Source organism: Glandiceps talaboti, chromosome 19 (genome assembly GCF_964340395.1).
Source record: "Glandiceps talaboti chromosome 19, keGlaTala1.1, whole genome shotgun sequence".
NCBI lineage: Eukaryota > Metazoa > Hemichordata > Enteropneusta > Spengelidae > Glandiceps > Glandiceps talaboti.
In genome coordinates this window covers 12,916,433-12,939,590 of record NC_135567.1, presented here as the reverse complement: position 1 = coordinate 12,939,590, position 23,158 = coordinate 12,916,433, and the positions used below count along the sequence as shown (strand labels likewise).

General features: G+C 35.0%; 1 protein-coding gene across 1 annotated transcript in view; it reads right to left on the bottom strand.

Moving 5' to 3' along the window:
* LOC144450004 (uncharacterized) overlaps positions 1-23,158 on the bottom strand; it is a 103,530-nt gene that overhangs the window by 56,654 nt on the left and 23,718 nt on the right. The window contains exons 14-31 of the mRNA XM_078140569.1: positions 20,605-20,808; positions 16,576-16,793; positions 16,291-16,401; positions 15,826-15,981; positions 15,497-15,647; positions 15,183-15,359; positions 14,845-15,044; positions 14,386-14,563; positions 9,701-9,904; positions 8,539-8,733; positions 8,014-8,217; positions 6,847-7,041; positions 6,329-6,532; positions 5,163-5,357; positions 4,146-4,268; positions 3,255-3,497; positions 1,375-1,494; positions 425-534 (exon numbers count right to left, since the gene is read on the bottom strand). Of these exons, the coding sequence (XP_077996695.1) occupies positions 425-534; positions 1,375-1,494; positions 3,255-3,497; positions 4,146-4,268; positions 5,163-5,357; positions 6,329-6,532; positions 6,847-7,041; positions 8,014-8,217; positions 8,539-8,733; positions 9,701-9,904; positions 14,386-14,563; positions 14,845-15,044; positions 15,183-15,359; positions 15,497-15,647; positions 15,826-15,981; positions 16,291-16,401; positions 16,576-16,793; positions 20,605-20,808 (3,188 nt within the window). The remainder of the gene's footprint in view (positions 1-424; positions 535-1,374; positions 1,495-3,254; positions 3,498-4,145; positions 4,269-5,162; positions 5,358-6,328; positions 6,533-6,846; positions 7,042-8,013; positions 8,218-8,538; positions 8,734-9,700; positions 9,905-14,385; positions 14,564-14,844; positions 15,045-15,182; positions 15,360-15,496; positions 15,648-15,825; positions 15,982-16,290; positions 16,402-16,575; positions 16,794-20,604; positions 20,809-23,158) is intronic.

Genomic DNA, 23,158 nt, shown 5'->3' with positions numbered 1-23,158 from the left:
ACTGTGTAATTGTTTCTTTTGCATTAGAAGTTGTCTGTGTATATAAATTGTCATGTTTACATGAGTGAAACATCAAGCCAACACAATTTTAGCATGTTACATGAGTGAAACACAAGCCTACATCATTGTAACTGTAAATGTCATGTTACACGAGTGAAACACCAAGCCTACATAATTCTAGCTTTAAGTGACATGTTACAAGAGTGAAACACCAAGGTTACATCATTTTAGCTGTAAATGTAATGTCACATGAGTGAAACACCAAGCCTACATCATTTCATTTGCAAATTTAATGTTACAAGAGTGAAGCACCAAGCCAACATCATTTTAACTGTAACATCGGCAAAGTGTCAAGAGCTTTCGGTGAACTTGATCTCCTAGGCGAACTCACCTCAATTGGTAACAAGTATAATGTTATACTCACCATAGCTATTGTGCCATTCTTCAGTGATTTGTGTTGGGATGAAGTAGGGTCGTTTAAAACATTTGTGAATGTTGCTGTGATCGTGCATCCACATTTAAATGCTTTAATGGCTACACAAATAGATAGAGAGAAATAATTTTAATTATTCATAGCTAATGGTATATTCTCAATGAAACGAGTAAAATGTTTCCGTAAACACAAGTGAAGATTTTCATTTTACTTTTAGTATTGTAGTATTGAAACATTCCTTTTACGGCTAGAGAAGAGATGAACTGATACAAACTATTATAATGTATTTCATTTTGGTTTGACACATTCACAACATATACCAACGGTTAACTTAGAAACATGGCAATTTGTCACTGGAAATATTCCATTGATAAATGTACGTTGTTGATATATACAATACAGTACAGTACAATGCAATAAAATACAGTACAATGCAATACAGTACAGTACAATGCAATACAATACAATGCAATACAATACAATACAGTGCAATACAATACAATACAATACAATACATTACAATACAATATAATATATACAATACAATACAATACAATACAATACAATACAATACAATACAATACAATACAATACAATACAATACAATACAATACAATTCGATACGATACAAGTAATCCGTGGTGAAAAATTGTCTTCCCAGCAAAAAAACTGATACCTAGTCACCAATATCCAATGCGTATTATCATGATTAAGTTGATTGGAAATGGTGTTCCGAATCAATAGTTCTGGTGTTTAACTCAATGCAACTGTGATGAATGAGTAAAAAATAACACAAATCAAACTACAATTATTTAATATCATTATGAAAGTATTGGCCTTTGACATACATCTGCATATGACTATACCCTCTCCTCTAACTCATTTAACTGTCTCACAGTTTATAAAATAAGTCATTCCTATTTTCTGTTTTTTATACTTACGAATACAGACACCATTTTGTTTTCGGTAACCAGATTTACAGTTGCATTGATAATCTTGTCCTTTGTCAACACAATACTCTGTTGTTGGATCACATGGATTGTCAATGCATTTAACGGTAGCTAATAATGAAATATATAGTATAGAGTAATGAGTAATCACGACGTGAGCATGTTGGTCTGCTTCATCTCTCTCTCTCTCTCTCTCTCTCTCTCTCTCTGTCTCTCTCTCTCTCTCTGTCTCTCTGTCTCTCTGTCTCTCTGTCTCTCTCTCTCTCTCTCTCTCTCTCTCTCTCTCTCTCTCTCTCTCTCTCTCTCTCTCTCTCTCTCTGATCCGGAGAAAAACTGTATCTTGTGAAATAACCTAAAAATATCCTAAAGTAAAATAGAACAATTAAGTCGCAGTTTTGCAACTGGCAGTCGCAGCCCCGACGAACCGGTACCTATTTGTTTCATATTCCGCGAAGCGCCGACTGTGCCTGAAAGGTCAACAACGGGGTCAAATTTGACAAGCGTCTAATGAATATTCATAAGGCAGTATATTACCGTCCGGTTTACAACGATTTTGTTCGTACTTGCCGCATGAGATATACATGTATGTCGACAGGCCCTATATTATTGTGCCAGTGTATTAATGTTTATGAATCAAGGAGATGCCTAAACTGGATACTTTTCTCGCAGTAGTCCTTTATTTATATCAGCGCTGCATTTTGGATTTTTGGCGCCGTCATTTTTAGAGACGACCAGCCAACATGTCGTAACATTGTATCAATTTCCAGTGAAAAGAATATCGATCGATACGTCCACTGTTGAGTTACAGTGGAAAGTTCGTTTGTATATTATTTACACTCCTTGATATTTTGTCGTGTTAGGACCTTATATCTTACATATATCAGCCAACATTTGGTAGTTTTGATTTTAGGATGAAGTGCCCTTGTAATTCGTACTTTTTATAACATTTACTGACCTATTTTCGTAATTTCAAGCCTACTTTAAAGATGCGTGTTGGCGTAAATATCGTTAGTTTTGTCAACGGCTAAGAATACTTGACGATAAAATCATACTCAAATACAGATTACAATAATATAGAGTATTAATTCAAAATTCTAAAACGATACGAATTTAGCCTATTATACTCCGAAAATGGATGCAAAATTTGAAAATCATAAGTCGAAATTTGAAAACATTGAACCGACGAGAAGTTCACACCCTGTTGAATTCAGTAAACGCCATTGTGGTCTATGGGAAATTACGAAAAATCATGGCATCGCCGTGGATACTCGTCACCTCATAAAACCCCTCGGTTTAACTTTTTTATTTTTCTGTTACTTCAACCAATATTTGAGATGACATGTCTCACTATGTCGCCCTAAAACTCTATCGTTTTACTTTTTCGAATTTCAATACCATTCAGGAAAAATGTTAAGTTTTCCGTCTTTCACTCGGCGGCCGCGTATTTTAGTACGCCAGGCATATGAATGTTTACGACTCTATGAAATTTTGAAATTATGTAACTATGGCTTTAATAATACCATATGTTATAGTACTGAACATCATGTACATGATACACTAAGTTTGACATTTGTATTCCGGTTTGCAGTGTGGTAAATATGACCGTACTCTTTGACTATGCTAAATTTAATTTACTGAGCCGTGAGCGCGTCAGAGACGTGATTGCCCAGTGAAGGTGTATACGCGTAAAAGAAACAAAATAGGGAGTGTTCGATCTGCAGTGGTCGCGATCGGATTTCCATAAATAAAGGTTATGGCCTGCACATCATGTTTTCACTTAGTACATTTAATCGCTTTCATTGTCTGCAGTAATTCCATTCTCAAAATGCTCAACTGGTTCCCATCTTGACAATGTAGATACTATTACATACCTTGCACAGTTACATTGAATGTACAGCTGTTAGAATTTCCTGCAGCGTCTGAGGCTGTACAGGTGACAACGGTGATTCCACTATTAAATGTAGAACCTGAATTTGGATTACAAGTAACGGCAGGTGATGTGCCGTCATTATCAGTCGCTGATTCACCAGTAAATGTCACCACGGCTGTTGTACCTCCTGCATCATATTTCTTTATTTGGTCTCGAGGACAGGTCACAGTAGGGGGTGTTGTATCTGTAACGGAAGAATGCAAACAAATTTATAGCTTAGTGAAATTTATATTTGAATTTTAGCAAAACGATTACCAGAATAGAGATACAGACCAAAGGTAAATGTTCACCAATATATGAACTAAGTCATAGGATAATATTCGTCACAGCGTCATCTACTGGAAAACAGATACCTTAGTCTGTTTGTCCTGAGAAGTAAAAGTCACATTGCCAAAAGTTGAATATGTACTTTAGCACAAAGACGTCGCAGGAGAAATATTGAATGGCTATCAAATTTGAAACTTTGATGACCCTATTATAGAAATATTGCTAAGTCTGCCCTCTATGGTAAAATCATTGTAGAAAACAAGTAAGTACTCTTTTTATATTAAAAGGCTAGTTGTCGTGTGTCATATTTAGGTTTCTTTTTTTGTAGTATTTGTTTCGCGCAATCCTCAGGATCATTTCGATGTGTAAATCAGACCACATGATCTAATTCAAAATGGAACAGACCACAAATTCAAAATGGCAACAACCATGAATCACGTGACTATTCATCGAAAAGCAGTGCCATAATGTTATCAGCTTCACACATTCATTAACCAATACGATCGCTTGCGTGGCTTCAAAGCGCTGGTGCTCGTTATAGTCAAGGAACATCAACTCCACTTACCATCACAGCTTAGTTGATTTGCAGCCAGTGTGTATCCAGTATTACAGGTACACTTGAAGGATCCAGGACTGTTTGAACAGGTGTGAGTACATCCTCCATTATTAGTAGCACACTCATCGATATCTAATATAACAGAAAATGGTATATGGGTGGGGAACATCAATATTATTCTATTCAGCGTTTGGTTTCAGATAGTCGGTCTGTAGTTGGGCTTTCGATACACTTTGTCTAAATATTACCAATATCGCGAATTTATTTGGAAGTAAATCATTATTAGACGATGTGTTTGTGTGCATTTCATTTACTTTGTCATGTAATTTCAAGTGAAGTCAGATTCGACTACACACATTGATTTAGTGCCGAGATTAAAAGGAGATCTCAGTATCAATATATGGATGTGACTGATTGACCGGATGTGAGCCCGGATGTGAGCGACCACAACAGTACTATATTCGTTAAATTGACTTGGACATCTACTTGTTTGTTCAATTTGTATGTTTTGCTCCCTGTGTAGACCAATTTGGGAGAGACAGATATACGCAAATGTTTTTTCAAACTTCAGTTTCCATTTTTTAGCTACAGTAATTCTTATAATGGGGCATTCATTAAGACTAGACTTAGAATCTTCACTTGTAAAGTCTTTATAATAAACATGTTAATGCTTGTTTGCCTATACCAATCTCTTTATGTGGAAACTTGCAGAATTAAACTGAAAGAAAGGGCTAAATGATAATTAGCTTCGAGAAATACATCTAATGACTAGTTAGTTGTCAGTGACGGAATTTTCGCGCCCAAAACGACAAAGTCGAAAAAAGTGTTTTTAACTCTAAAATGCAATTTAAGGAAATCCGTGTTATACCAACAACTGTACAACCTTATAACGTTGTATCATTGTATACAAGGATTGCTTGAAGTGGGAAAGATTTAGTTTACATTTGGTATTTAGAAAGGAATTGAGTGATGTAATAGTGAGCTGCCTTGAAAATGTCTAAATTCTAGATGTCTTTTTTATCTTACCAATACATGTAGGAGAAGTAGATGGATCCCATGTGTCTACATCAGAACATGTAAGTGTGTCCACTCCTTGCAATCTGTAATTAGCATTACATTCTACAGTAACTGAAGTAACTGGAAAGGTTGGTGTTGTTCCACTTTGGTATTGTCCATTTGAAGGTGGTGTTCCTGCCGGTAAACTTGACTCACTACATAAAGCTGAAATCATAACAATACTTCTGAATAAATATTTTCAAATATTGTTTAGAAGGACAACATTGTCATAATTGTGATTAAAGACTTTAGTTTAAGCATTAATTCAGTGCAAACATATTTAATCAATATTTGGTTGATAGTTAATATTGTAAATGTCCTTCAAGAACAAGATAAAACAATAAATAAATTTGTAAAAAAATGTTTTAAACAAGTGTCTTTGATTTATTGTTAAAGCAACATCCTTAAACGAAGTAGATTCAACATATATGCCTCAATATAATATTTGCTGTGATAATATTTCACTAAGCTTCCCAAAAAACAAATGTGTATAAATACCATAATGGCAATATGAAAGATTTGATTGAGTTAACATATCACACTCTAGAAAGACTGAGCGATGATAAAAAACTTTTCATTAAGACTTCAGACAATACTTTGTGCGATGATTGATTGCTTTACTCTTTTAAGACATTGTCTAAAATTTGTATTGTATACAATGGTGTAAGAATCCAATGACTTGGCATCGGAAATAACTCGTATGTTTTCATTTGCGTTAAATATTAAGTTTAAAATAAATTTCAATATATGGAAAGCAGAATCTTTGAATGTAAGTTAAGCAAATAATAAATTGTGGAATTCAGTCTATATATATGACCCAAATATAGTACATGTGCTATGAATTTTATTGCTACTAAACATTCATAATTCCTGTTAAACCTTTTACGATCATCAGTAAAGCTGTAATATTTAAGCACATATGTTTATATTTATACACTGTATATATGGTTGCTAGTCAGTATAGTTTATTATTTTTTTTAAATATTACAAGAATAGAATTAAACGGACCTTGACATGACTGTTTGGTTTTCATCACTACACTTTCAATTCACACATGTTCTATCAACAAGAGTATAACAAAGAAATAAAGACGTACATAATACAACCCAGAATAACAAAGAGAAGGATGTACTTACGAACACACATAGGTGCCGTGGTTGAATCCCACGTGTTTACATCTGTACATGTAAATGTACCAGTGCCCACTAATTGATAGTTGGTATCACATACTACGGTGAATGAAGTGCCAGAATCAACGGGGAACGTTGGTACTGTACCACCTTGATATTGTCCGTTTGATGGTAGAATTCCTGTTGGTACACTGGCAGAGTCACACTGAGCTGTAAAAAGGTGAGAAAAAAGTATTTCAAATATTTGGCATTGTACTCAAGTGAGATGGCAACCTAGAATCCAACTTATTTAAATCAACAACAATTTGTTAGACTTTCTGAAAGCTCTCGGTAAGTCAGTCACGACGTAATGCAATCAAGTATCACTACACTGATATTAAAACAAACTTGACACATCATTGTTTACAAGGAGTACTTGAAGTTGGGAAGATTTAGTTTACATTTGGTATTTAGAAAGTGAATGAATGATGTAATAGTGAGCTGCCGTGAAAATGACTAAATTCCAGATGTCTTTTTTATCTTACCAACACATGTAGGAGAAGTAGATGGATCCCATGTATCTACATCAGAACATGTAAGCGTGCCCACTCCTTGCAATCTGTAATTAGCATTACATTCTACAGTAACTGAAGTGACTGGAAAGGTTGGTGTTGTTCCACTTTGGTATTGTCCATTTGAGGGTGGTGTTCCTGCCGGTAAACTTGACTCACTACATAAAGCTGAAATGATAACAATACTTCTGAATAAGTATTTTCAAATATTGTTTAGAAGGACAACATTGTCATAATTGTGATTAAAAACGTTAGTTTAAGCATTAATTCAGTGCAAACATATTTAATCAATATTTGGTTGATAGTTAATATTGTAAATGTCCTCCAAGAACAAGATAAAACAATAAATAAATTTGTAAAAATTGGTTTAAACAAGTGTCTTTATTTTATTGTTAAAACAACATCCTTAAACGAAGTAGATTCAACATATACGATTCAATATAATATTTGCTGTGATAATGTTTCACTAAGCTTCCCTGAAAACAAATGTGTATACATATCACAATAGCAATATGAAAGATTTGATTGAGTTAACATATCACACTCTAGAAAGACTGAGCGATGATAAAAAAAACTTTCATTAAGACTTCAGATAATACTTTGTGCGATGATTGATTGCTTTACTCTTCTAATAAATTGTCTAAAATGCGAATTGTATACCAATGGTGTAAGAATCCAAAGACTTAGCAGTGGAAATAACTCGTATGTTTTTATTTGTGTTAAATAATAAGTTTAAAATATGTCTCAATATATGGAAAGCGGAATCTCTGTATATAAAATACGCAAATAATAAATTGAGGAATTCAGTCTATATATATGACCCAAACATATTACATGTGCTATGAGTTCTATTGCTACTAAACATTCATAATTCCTGTTAAACCTTTTACGATCAGCAGTAAAGCTGTAATATTTAAGCACATACATTTATATTTACACACTGTATATATGATTGCTAGTCAGTATAGTTTATTATTCTTTTCTAATATTACAAGAATAGAATTAAACGGACCTTGATATGACTGTTTCCTTTTCATCACTACACTTTCAATTCACACATGTTCTATCAACAAGAGTATAAAAAAGAAATAAAGACGTACATAAAATAACCCAGAATAACAAAGAGAAGGATGTACTTACGATCACACATAGGTGCCGTGGTTAAATCCCACGTGTTTACATCTGTACATGTAAATGTACCAGTGCCCACTAATTGATAGTTGGTATCACATACTACGGTGAATGAAGTGCCAGAATCAACGGGAAACGATGGTGCTGTACCACCTTGATATTGTCCGTTTGGTGGTAGAATTCCTGTTGGTACACTGGCAGAGTCGCACTGAGCTGTAAAAAGGAGAGAAAAAAGTATTATCAATATTTGCCATTGTACTCAAGTGAAATGGTATCCTGGAATCCAATTTTATGAAATCAACAAAAAAATGTTAGACGTTATGAAAGCTGACGGTAAGTCAGTCAGTCAACAAAGTAATGTAATCAAATATCACTACACTGATATTAAACTAAACGTGACACATCATTGATTACAAGGATTGCTTGAAGTTGGAAAGATTTAGTTTACATTTGGTATTTAGAAAGGGAATGAGGGATGTAATAGTGAGCTGTAGTGAAAATTGGTCTAAATTTCGAATGTCTTTTTTATCTTACCAACACATGTAGGAGCAGTAGTTAGATCCCATGAATTTACATCAACACATGTATATGTGGCCATTCCTTGCAATCTGTAATTAGCATTACATTCTACAGTAACTGAAGTAACTGGAAAGGTTGGTGTTGTTCCACTTTGGTATCGTCCATTTAGAGGTGGTGTTACTGCCGGCAAACTTTCCTCACTACATAAAGCTGAAAGGATAACAATACTTCTGATTAAGTATTTTCAAATATTGTTCAGAAGGCAAACACCGTCATCATTGTGATTAAAGATATTAGTTTAAATGTCAATTCAATGTAAACATATTTAATCAATATTTAGTTGATTGTTAATATTGTAAATGTCCTCCAAGAACAAGATAAAACAATAAATAAATTTGTACAAATTGGTTTAAACAAGTGTCTTTGATTTATTGTTAAAACAACATCCTTAAACGAAGTAGATTCAACATATACGATTCAATATAATATTTGCTGTGATAATATTTCACTACGCTTCCCTGAAAACAAATGTGTATAAATACCATAATGGCAATATGAAAGATTTGATTGAGTTAACATATCACACTCTAGAAAGACTGAGCGATGATAAAAAACTTTTCATTAAGACTTCAGACAATACTTTGTTTGATGATTGATTGCTTTACTCTTCTAAGACATTGTCTAAAATGCGTATTGTATACCAGTGTTGTAAAAATCCAAAGACTTAGCAGTGGAAATAACTCGTGTGTTTTTATTTGTGTTAAATAATAAGTTTAAAATATATCTCAATATCTGTAAAGCGGAAACTCCGAATATAAAATACGCAAATAATAAATTGAGGAATTCAGTCTATATATATGACTGAAATATATTACATGTGCTATGAGTTTTATTGCTACTAAACATTCATAATTCCTGTTAAACCTTTTACGCTCACGAGTAAACCTGTAATATTTATGCACATATGTTTATATTTACATACTGTATATATGGTTGCTAGTCAGTATAGTTTATTATTTCTTTTAAATATTACAAGAAAAGAATTAAAGGGACCTTGACATGACTGGTTTTTATAACAACACTTTCATTCCTCACATGTTCTATCAACAAGAGTATAACAAAGAAATAAAGACGTACATAAAACAACCCATATTAACAAAGAGAAGGATGTACTTACGAACACACATAGGTGCCGTGGTTGTATCCCACGTGTTTACATCTGTACATGTAAATGTACCAGTGCCCACTAATCGATAATTTGTATCACATTCTATGGTGAATGAAGTGCCAGAATCAACGGGGAACGTTGGTACTGAACCACCTTGATATTGTCCGTTTGATGGTAGAATTCCTGTTGGTACACTGGCAGAGTCACACTGACCTGTAAAAAGGTGAGAAAAAAAGTATTTCCAATATTTGGCATTGTACTCAAGTGAAATGGCAACCTGGAATCCAACTTAATTAAATCAACAATAATTTGTTAGATATTCTGAAAGCTGACGGTAAGTCAGTCAACGACGTAATATAATTAAACACTGATATTAAAGCAAAATTAACGCATCATTGTATACAATGATTGCTTGAAGATGCAAATATTTAGTTTACCCATAATTACAGATGGCAGTGGTTTTAGATTAAACTTTGTTTTTAATCACTGTGTCATATGCAGTATCCCCACCAATATTTTGTAAAAATCCAGCCATAACCCTTGTGCAATATCTTGCCAATGTGTAAATCCATGGATTATCAATAATCCCTGATTTTGGCCACTACATATATACTCATTATCAGGAAGACTAAAATATAAATATTGTTCATAGCAAAATTATTAAGTAAGTCACCCTGAGTTTATATAAATGTGTAAGAAATGTGTGGGAATATGTTCAATCTACGACACTGGTATAGACGGAAGGTATTCTGGAAGCATCCCACATTGTTTTTTTTTTTTTTTTTTTTTTTCAAATGTGTCTATACATTAAATTATTTTTGAATTTGTATATTCAATTGAATTACAAGAAATCACAATGTGGCTCCTTGTCTATTTTAACCTTCATTTTTTCACATTTTTACACTTCTCACACTGATGAGGTATTGTCCTTAAACATTTATGGAGTAATATGCAATGAAAAAGTATGAACAACAAAATAGAAGAACATTAAGCCTTCTAATACTCAGTTGTCACTAAGGAAAGCCAACTGTAATTCTAAATTTTCGATTTGTGAGGGCGCTTTTCACTGACGCCATATTGGATTTGTCACCAATATTGTTTGTTGCTTATTTCCTACTTAGTCAATGAAACATGCTGTAGTAGTATAAAAGAGGACGAGCTACACAATGCTGTCATGAAACTATCAAGGTCAGGGGTCAATCACGACGTGCTCCTATCTAATGCCTACAAATTTGTACAAACGACTCCTTTAAAGGTGAAACACAAAAAAATCGCTTTTTTGGATGAAAACCATTTTTTTATTCGTTAGAGACCTATAAACAAGTTTACCCTTAGCAGAATATCACATGAGTCGACCAATTTCTAACGATACATAAATATCGAAATCGTATACAACAATTACACTTGCTCAGGACGATTGGTATAATACCTTTTTCTTGTGAGCTATGTGAAATAGCACGCCAAGCACAGGTAGTTTTTTACCATTCACATTAAGCACAGGGAACAAAGAGCTGCAGAATTTGTAAGGCCGTGAATTTTCATTTGCAATCGCCTGGCCTAACACAAATCAACACGCACACACACCTCGCTTGTAAAACACGCCCCCACTGGCCTTGGTGTGCACTCGAGTAAAGTCACCCTGTACCAGACCTAGTAACCTGCAACACGTTTGTCTACGGTTAAATCGATGATAGCTGTTGCAAGTCAATTGGACCTTTGAACTTTGTCACATCGATACAGGAGACAGTGTACATTGATTCAATAAGTCATTGTCTAACCACTGTTCCCCTTCCTCTACAGCAAGAGCAATATCCAAAACATGAATTATTTGCCATGCTGCCACTACTTTTGAGTACTTAGTGATAACGTTTATCACACAGAGCTAACAAATCCTAATCATGCAAAGGTTACGTAAACTTAGAAAATCGTCATTCCTTTATTAAGACAAAGTTACATACATTTTCTGGGTAATGCCCTCAATATGCTTTTTAATATATCCTAACTATATTGTCACCATCAGATACATACACACCATCATAATACAGTATAATTCAAATAATATACGGTGGCGTCATGAAGAAAGATTGAATATACTGAATTCACTCTGCAAGACGATCTATAAACTAAAATTGCGTTCCGTGTGAGGAGGCCACATATAAAAACAAAAGTTAAAAAAAAAATAATTTCCGTAAGGACCAAGAGTTTTATCGAATTAGCTATTTGTCGGTCCGTATGTCGAGTTGAGTTTGAATGTTTTTTTTTTACTCAGGTATAAATACTTACATACATATTTTTGATAGGCATGATACATAATTACGTCATCCGTTTGTTTACGAGAAGTTGTGTCTTTAATACCAGGTTGACTCCAGCTAAATAATTGCTAGTTAGTATGCTTCAGTAAGTAGAATATTTCAAATGCCTTTTAAATACGTAGCTAATATTGCGCTCCAGAATATATAAACTCAGTCTGTGCCCCTTTTAATAAAGTAACAGTTTTTCAATGAGACGGATGTCAATTTGTACCAGCATGAATCTGACCTCGTGGTACCACTTTTACGTTTACTTACTTACGAATCAGAGCATTGTTTATATCAAGTGTACAGAGAAATAGCACGCACCAAATATGTAATGATAGAACGCGAGTGGTTTGTTTGATTTCCCTAGTTATTATTGTCTTGACTAATTACGAAGTACAAGACATTGAGACTCGCCAAAACGATTGGCTCAGGCTTATTTCTCACTGGTCGACAAGAAAATATAGTATATTTACAAAGTATAACATTATTTCCCATGTTTGTTTTCATACACAGCCGCCAGACACTAGCAAAAAGGGAATACCTTGCTTGCAAAATATGCGCCAGTTTAAATACATGTATCAAACATCACCGTGTACCAGAACAACACATTTACCGATAGTTCCATTCAAGTCAATCCGATCTTTGACCTTTGTGTAGTCATAAAGAGTCTCTTCTCCACTGCCTATGGTGTAGTAAACCTATTTACAGGGGACAATGGATAATGACGTCAGAACGTTGTCATGATGGTCCACCACTGTTCTACCTCCATTTACCACATTGTAGTATGCAAAACATGAAATATTTGCAAACTGCCACTACTGTAGATATACATACATTTTACTGTCCAACGTTACCCAAAGATTACCCAAGTGTAATTTTTATGTCAACACTCTCAATCAGCTTACTTAGTGTTCCTAATAATCAGTACAATGTATTGCCAACGATTCAGAATTTAGCTTTGGTGACCAAGAACTACTGTATCAATCGCGTCGTTGCACCACTTTCGACAAGATGTCCTGACCAGAAATAATTCTTTTTTTGTTGGCCTCTGAAAACCTTTAAATATAAATGTAACACGTCTTTGTATCAGATCCCGAGACTGACACTTTATATTTGATATTTTCCAGGCCAGTAAACACACTGCGTGAGTTTTAAAGGCAAGTTAACGTTTAACCTTACGAAACAAAAGATCTGTACAGTTTCCAATCCAATTGGATGCATGAATCATTAATTACATTCAAATATATAATTGCCAACAAAATGTATCTTTATTTTAAAATTTCATTTATTAATGCTTAAGCTGTGCGGAACTAAATTCCCAGTCTTCTGACGAAATGGTTCCTACAGCAACACCCTTACACATTTGGTTGTGTCTATATGATAAATGCACTATATACCATTTTATGTCATAACAAGAGTTATTTAAATTTAAATAAATAATGTCCTCCTCAGATGCCCTACTTTTGACAGCTATTTGCCACGTGTATTTGTATACATCGTATGTACTGAATACTATGACCATTTATTGGGAGGAAATGTCACATGTTTTAAAAGGGCTATATACGGACTGCTTTGCATTGATAGAGATAAGACAGGTCAGATAACTCAAAGGAATCACGTGACCAGATGATATCATTCGGCTGAAGACCTCCCTGGGATTCTGACTAAAGCTACGTAGTCACTTCAAAACAAATTCCATGAATGGTTTATTCTTAATAATTGTACTTAAAAGGGGTCAAGTATCACCATTCATTCTACTAAGGAAATAGTAGATTAGTTCTAGAAAACCAGGAACATCTGTTTTAGACTGTCCGATACTATTGTCGCTAGACGAACTGATCATGGTCCCAAATGAAAATGTTACTGTTAACCTATCACTGTCAAGGATACAAAGTTTGTTCCAATATGGAGTTATACTACCCCACCTACATACAATACACGAGTCCCAACCCATGTCTCCAGTAATAACAACAGTAGGTGCAAATATATGAACAGCTAAACAAAACCTTGAAGTTATCATACTCCACGATTAGATTGTCAGGACAAGTCACATTAGGCGGTATTGTATCTTAAATAACAATCGGATAAACATTTGTAATAATTGCCTACATTAACAATTACCACACTTCTCTGAAATGCCCACTGATACATTAGCAATTAAAGCAACATTCATACTTGTATACCAACTAATGAACTTGATCCAGCAGCCAGACAGCTCACCATGCCTCCCATCCGCTTGCCCACCCATCCGCCAGCCGGTTAGTCAGCCAATCAGTTGGCAAACCAGCCAATCAACACAGTCACCAATTCAATCAAATCCTCATGTCAACATTATCATATCTCATTTGCCTCAGAAGACTTATGTTGTTCTGAATATATTGAAGACATACCACCTACCTAGAGTACATGTTAGACCATCCCCTGTATAACTATCATCGCAATGGCATCCATAATCATCACCATCATGTTCACAGTATGCATTATTGTCACATGTCTGTGGTGTGCAGTTGATGACACCGTCAACAGTACAATTACAAACCTCTTCACAGCCATAAGGTATGAAGGTCATTCCTCGCTAAGATAAAGAAGTAAATTAAAGGCCAATTTTCGAAACTTTAGTTTAGATAAATATTTCTTACAGTAAATGAAATATTTAGTTATAGTCAAGCTAAAATGATCGCGCTATGCATATACTTTACATATCCAGACTTTGGAGTACTAACATCCGACCAGAGCTCATACTGATACTGTACTTCAGCTTTCAGTCAAACGATTATTAACGTTAGTAACACATTATATCTACATGGGTTTCTGGACACAATCCATAAGATGTGTCATATTCAAAGGAACACCTACCTTATATATCTGTCCCTTGTATCTGCAGCCACACTCATCGATATGAACACACACATTTCCATCCAACACTGTACCCCCACTGCATTCGCAGCCTTCAACTGGTCTTTCAGAACAACTTCGCTCTGCATCTGGATCAACACAGGTTGCAGGACATGCCGATGTCGATTGTCTGTAAACAGCAGGCGACACACAATCCATAGCTGTAAAGAACAATAGGTACGCAGATATTGAATGACTTACTTACTTTTTTAATCCTTTAGCCATTGGATGAATACAAGCAGACTATTCTACCTCAAGGTGGAAAAAGACAAGGATAAGATTATGCAAAAATGGCTTACGACATAAATCTTCACTTCGCCAGTCTTCAAGTTCTCCACCATTTTGTACACACTTTCCAGCAAAGTTTTCCAAGTTGTCACAGAGGGATCCGTTTCCGGGAATGGCGCACGTGTCATAAACACAGGTCTCATAAAAGACCTCTTGATCTACTGACTCATGACAGCCTGCAAATGGACCTATGGATGTAAAGTACAAAAATGTCCCCAACTTAACGAATTCTTCAAGTAACAGGTAAAAAATGCTTTAAGTGATAAATAATGACTATTTGAGACCACCATTATTATCAGTATACTTCAACAAAGCCTAAGCTTACCTGATTGGTCTTTCAAAATGCCACAAGCTTCTTCTATCTTTGTTATTACTTCATCTGGCAATTCGGCACATGGGTCAGGATCTGCTGTCACACCATCACAATCAACGGGGTTTGCAACCCAACTGTCGCCAAAGACGACAGTATCGTCAATCTGTTGGATATAAAATGGTAGGTTTATGCCACAATTTAATTCAGATGGGATTTACAATCTCAATGTCCTCTCTATCTCGATACCGAGTACATACAATGTAATCATTTTAATCTACTGTAATTTTCTGGAATCAACACTGGCACCTAATCTGATCGACCTCATGCATTTTACCACCTACCTGTGTTCCATCAGGGCTTTTCAGGTCATTGGTCTTGTCACCATCAAGAGTACCACACAGACCACAAGTTCCATTCCAGTAGGTGTAGGGAACATGCACGGCCACGCTGTTTTTAGTGTCCCAAATAACAACCAGTCCAAAATCAGCCACCAATTTCTGTTGACATATTGACCAATGTGTTATAATTTATTAGTATTATTATTTCACAAACTAATCTCTCACGTTATACACTATTTGTATCAAGTATGTATACAACTAGACAAGCCAGCTCTCTGATTAGGCGCAGGCATATTTCAGTAATAAGCTGACTATTGTACATAGCATAAACTCTTCACGGGAAAGCGACACTAATGTCATTCATATATCTTCTGCGATACAAATATATTGGCATAGATGGTTACGTCAGCGATGCACATTAAATATGTATATATACACACACTTCGCAAGTAATACAGTGTAGCTTACCACATATGAACCAGCTCTCTTGATGATTACACTAGCGTTAATGTTACGGTATGGAAGAGTAACTGTTGAACCATCAACATGAACAACTCCTCCTTGTAACAATTCATAGCCCTGTCAAAGGAAACCAATGAGTAAAATTCTTGTTGTTTTGGCAATCTCATAAATAAAAGTGTTCAGGAAATCCACGTTTTGATATTACTGTTTATATATGGTTACTTGTCTATAGATTTAGAAATGACAGTTAACATTTGATGAAAATAATTTAACTTGACCACACACACTGACCTCTCCTCCTACATCAATGTAGACTTCCCTAGTGTAAGTAACCGTATCACTTGGTGAGTTCTTCTGATTTTGTGCCTCAATATAAAAGTAAGGCTTGTATAGAGGTTCGGTGCAGTTCGAGGTTACCAGTACATATTTGCAAGTTCCTTGGTAGTTATATTTTAGGTCATCAAAGGTGACATAGTGGGGATCTCCCCATGCTCTGCATTCAGCGTATTCTGTCAACAAAGAGGAATGCAATTATTGTCATTGAGTATTTTAATCAATCAGCAGAGTCAGTAGTCATGACAACTCTATCACCTTACAGGACCATCCTGTATGAAGCATCCCTTCTCCCATATTTGGTCAAAATTATATTTTTAAAGAAATATTTTGTTTTAGATGACCAAAAGATCAAGGGTAAGGTTAAGTATAGGCATACAATCAGACATATCATTTCAGACGAGACGGGACAGATGTTTGAATTCAACAGCTATGTCTTATTGATTGCAACCATCTGTAAGACAAGCGACCTATCGGTCATAATAGCTCTGCTGTTTCTTTTATGTTTTTTTTTTGTATTTTGGTGACATGTAGAAGTGGTTCAGTTCTTCACTATGCAGTTTTGTTTTAGCGATGCAATAAAGTGGTTACTGGTTTCATATGATGTCTCACTATAAAACACATTTTACACAGAAGTTGGTAATGTATTGTACTTTTATACCATAGTCACCATTTTATAACAAAAATCTACTGTTATGAAAAATTGCACAAAATCACTGAAAAAAATGACTGGGAAATGCACACAAGAAAAAGAAAAAAAGAGGATTTTGAGGTTGGCTATAAATAATTCCAGTGTCTTACAGCTTTAACCCTGGAAAATGTTAATGATGAATGAAATAAAGTAGGGATCTAGAATAATTTTGAGGCAATTTGAATTTCAATTTTCTAACAAATTTACGAAGTCAATAACATTCAACTTGTACTAGTTGTAGTTTATATATATAGGGAAGAAATGTATTAATCGCCATCTTAGTTTCCGTACGGCGACAGGTACCCGGAAGAGTCATTCTCAGCCATATGTACATGTTACAGTGGTAGCACTCGTTCATGTTCGATTACCTTTCATAAAGAAAACACAACGAAATGGTTGAAGTTTTTTTTTTAAAATTTCTTTTCATCACAAAAACAAAATCTGTGTGATCAAAAGTGTTGTAAACTAAACCAGAAAGGATTATCGGACTGGCTAAACTTCCCACTGAACTGGAGTAAGGTCCAAGCCTCGATAGTACGTGAGGAAATCGTCTCAAACTAGCGATACAACTTTCAAAATATAACTTGACATGTCTTCATTTGTTAGAGTTATACAATTCAAGACGGGTTTTCACTCGAAAAAAACAATTCTGTGAATAATGACATTTCTCGGACGATGTTACCACTGTAACGTATGGCTGGCAACGACTTGCTTCCAGGTTAGTCCCTCGTGCATCCGGTTACTTGGAATTGTCGCCGTGCGGAAACTCACTTGTCGTGCATTACCACATCGGTAATTTTGACGCTGTAATTTTGCCACCAATATTGATCGTACAAAAACAAAACTCCATAAATGAACCACAAAGTACTTTCCCTTTCAAAATGTGATAATTTTAGAAAGAGTATTATCGTTTTTATTAACGACTGACTGTCAAAAATCGTCCCATACACTTCAGTTCAGGCATGCACGACTTCTCACTTGATCGTGAGGTGCGTATACTGGAATGAACCATTCTGTAGGAGGGTGGAGAATTTGGATTTGAAGCTTACAACCCTGTTTCGAACAAATATGTGTCATTTTGGAGCACAATGCATAGAATTAAGACTACAGCACATATTACATTGCTTGTTTGACATCAATAGTGTCTTTTGAAAAGTTGCAGTTTACCTAAAGTCTTGCGGACTGATTTCCAATATGGCGGCGGTCATAGTGGTCATTAACATATTCATTTTTTTTTAAATTACAAAAAAAAAATCATAAAAAATAGAAAAGAAGATGTGCTGACTTGAAATTAACAAATCTAAGTAAGCTACCCCCTGCGCATCAACACACCAGATATCAAAGCAATCTGACATGAAGTATGTGAGGAGATGATGAAAATGTCATTTTATGAAAAAAAATCATAAAAAATTGAAAATGGCACAGATCAACTTTGCATGAACAATCTGAATAGCTTCCCTCCAGGGAACATGCACACCAAATATCGAAGAATTCTGACTGTCACTTTTGGAGAAGATAATGAAAATATAAAAGTTTGGCGGACACCTATGATTCACTCTACTCTCTATACTCTATACAACCTATACCTAAAGCTACGCTTTCAGCTTTCGCTGACAGCGGAGCTAAACATTGAGATTGCAAAAAGGGTGGATTTTCAGGCAAATACTTTTCCTATGAAAGGCAATCATTAAATTAACATTTCTCTGAATTACATCTAAAAATGCTCAGCCAATTGTTCACATTAAATACCATAAACAGTCTGCAATATTCAAGTAAGAGTTTGATTGTGTACGTGGCCTTGAATGACAATGTCAAAGGCCATTGTCTCACAATGTGAAGATTGACTCTGGATTGAACTTCCTCTGTGAACTATGACTGGTCTTAGTAAACATATTCTGTTCGGTGATATACAAGCATAGAAAATAATGTACCAGTGTGTTTCTTTAAGCTTTAAAATAAAATGCAAGTAATGAATTGTCACAATATCGTTGCGTCAGTGCAGAAAGGTCGTATCTGCTATGCATTTGTATAGGCATATACGACCTTACTGCACTAACGCAACGATATGTCTTCAATAAGCCAGAACTAGCTTGATTTTTGATGTTTGACCCCGAGTGTTAAGGACATACGAAAGTTCAGAGTCATAAAAAGGGAACTTGTACACAATGAGATACAGTTGACACTTCAGTGGCATCTCTAAGTACTATAATTATTGACATGTACAATAAATATTGATATGAAACTCCGAACATGTCCGCCATTCGGCAAAATTGTTTTTTTCATGAAGCATAGTGACATGCAAATGGCTGGCAAACATGTAACCTTTATGAGGTAATTCGAAGTAAACTTCAATTGCATAACAGATGAATTGATGTGTATGACCTGACAATACACACACAAGGACACACAGGCTGAACCCATTGTACTCGGCCCTGTTGACACTTTCTGGATAGGAATAACTGATTGATTGGTGGATGGCTGGATGGCTGGATGGATGGATGGATTGGGTTATTTAAAAGAAAATACATTATTGGAGACAAATTACTTACGTAGTGTACATGTTAGACCATCCCCAACACAGACAATAGTGATGATATTTCTATTGTCTGCACTCTATATAAACACACATCCAGAGAGTAGAAACCAGCAGTTGTCTGATGATCGCGCAATGCGTGAAACTCCGAGTTACAACCAAGAAAGAGTTCCAGTACTACCAAAACTATTGCACTCTGCCACTGCGGTATAGAGCACTGTCTTAGCAGATTGACACTCACCGAGTTATATATATATATATATATATATATATATATATATATATATATATATATATATATATATATATATATATATATATATATATATATATATATATATATATATATATATATATATAGGAAGTCAGTGGTAAGATTTATCCGTAGCACAGTGCTCGATACGTCTGCATGCAGAGCGGAGTATATGTTGAGGGTAGAAGAAATGTTTTGTTGTTACAGCAAGCACTCAGTTAAAATCTTGTTTACTTGTGCTGTTATTTAAAAAATATGACCGTCGTTCAAAGTACAATCACATGACCAATAAAAATAATGTATGCATTTATTTCCCTTTACCTATTTATCTGTAAACAGACTCTGAAAGAAATTGCCATAATTAAATACTTCAGTGTCTGTGTGTGAATATACATGCATGTCTATAATGGGTTGATTTTGATAATTGACCAAGAAGGTCAAGGTCAAAGTCAAAGGTAAATGTCTTAAATGAAAGCTTCCAAAAAAACATACCAAGAAAAAAGTACCTACCAACACACTTAGGTGCCGTGGTTGAATCCCAGGTATTTGCATCTGTACATGTAAATGTACCAGTGCCATGTAAATGGTATTTTACATCACATACTAAGGTGAACGAAGTGTCTACATCAACAGGGAACGGTGGTGTTATGCCATCTTTATAACCTCCATTTATTGGTGGAATTCCCACTGGTACACTGGACTCGGTGCATTGAGCTGTTAAAACAGACATAAACACTTAATGTTAGTTTTGTACTGAATTTCACATTGAATCAAATACGGCTAGTAATAATGAACATGGAAAATGAAATACAATCAATGGATGGATGGATGGATGGATGTGAAATATACCTAATATTTTTTTAATTATATATTCTTGTAGAATACCATAATTATGATTTATTTGTATAGCGTGGTTGTCCACAAACTTAAACAGTTATAATAACATATATAAAATAAAAAAATCCAAGCGATTAGTGTAAATACATGTCAATGAAAAAATTTAAAAAAGATGAGTGATTAAAAAATTGATAAGGTTAGCGAGACACTGATTTAAAATTGAGATGGAAATTATTGCAGAGAACAGTTGTTGTCAGACTAAAAAAAACTATCTCCATGTTTTATTTATGCAAGATCTAATTCTACAGAATCTAAATGACCTTAAATTACAACTCGAAATAACATTATATTGGATATTAAATAGCTTGGAACACAGAAGTGGATGCACCTACACACTATGGATATTAGAAATATACTTTGATGTAAAGTTGGCAACCAATGTAATTGATATATGACTGGTGTAATGTGTGTAACTCCTGAACGTGCGACAATTCTGGAATTGTGGCAGCAATTTTCTGAATGTGTTGAATGTGGCTGATTAAATGTTTTGAGAGACCATATAACACAGAGATACAAGAATCAATATGGGGTGTTATAAAGATATGAATGACGCTCTCAGTTGCATATTTTAGTGAATATATTGAACAAGTGTCGTGTGGCGTAAGTGAAACATGTCTGAATGGCAGATCTAGCCGACAATGAATATGAATTAAAACATCACCAACACGACTATCCTTAATTCCCTCGCCAGATAGATGACCCGAAATTGTAGTAAAATGATTATGACAAATTCAGATAGGTGGCCGACATCAAAGATATATAATACTTCTGAGATTCATGATAATTACTCTAGATTGCTAGCCATCCCAGTGGCCTTATCCCTAGCACAACACGTGTATAAAAACGAATCATCAACATGAAAACATTACAGACAACCTTGAGTAGCAACTCTTTCTGTACCGGAAACGTAGTTATACATATTAAAAAGCGTTGGACCACGAACGATGATTAGGGTATTCGGTGTCAAGTTGATGAAATGAAGATTTTGTTGAATTTACTACTGGACACAGTAGGATATACACTGACAATACACGCACAGCAAACATTCAATTATAATAAAACATTAAAAAAACTCCCAGCGAATAGAGAAATGCATGTTAATAAAAGGCTATTTCAAAAGTCTTGAGTTGAGATTTAAATATTGCTAAAGTTGGCAAGAGACGGATTTTGAGAGGGAGGTTGATTCATTGAACTGGTGTTACCACACTAGAGGAATGATCTTAACAGTGAATTTGGAGGGAAAAATAAGACATCAACAATAATTACGTTTTTTACTATGGGAAAGTGTCTGGCTGAGCACTTGGAGTTATATTTCGCGCATATGAAGAATAATTTACGTACTAGGCCCGTACTTGATTTATTTTTTTGATGTATTGTATCACTGGTTGAGTTGAAGGCCAATTATTGCGAATTCTAGTACTTCTGTGTCCTTTGAAGCCTATATCAACACCATGTGTAATGTTATGAGTCAATCTGTTGATATGATTTCTATCCGTGTGCGAAACAATACTTTTTTCCCACTCGGTGACGCTGAAAGGGGATTTAGTTGTTACATTCGCATGTGTAGGCAAGTTTTGACCGCTACACCTGTTGCACACGTGTGGCCGTTTGCATTTATCAAATCTACATTTGCCTGACTGGTACAAAAATAACATCCTTCTTTTACTTGATGGAACCACTTTTCGCATTTCGCAAATGTTTCCCTTTCCGGTTTCTCTGACGACATCGTGTTCTCCGGCTGAAAGGGATAAACTTCCACTATATGGTCAAACTACCACATCTAAAGAATCTCCTGCTACTGGATCTTACTGAACAGGAATCGAAAGTAGTGACGCAAAAGGTCTACATCAGCAATATATTTGGGAATTATTAGCAAGTTGGTAACGAAACTTAACATCATAATTATATACAGCATACCAAGAGTATTTATTATTACAATCTTGTATCAACTGTCTATATGTTAAAAGTTCATTGTTGGATCTTGTGTTCTCAGTAACCAGATACTTTCATAAATATTCCACACAGATAACCAGTCGACGAAATTGTCTCTGGTTCGTTTTTGTCTTCTCGGACGGATCGCATGACGAGGTCATCATTTGCCAGTACTGCGTCATTGTCTGTGCGTTCTTGATTCTTGATTTATTAGAATCTACATGAGGTCGGTTAA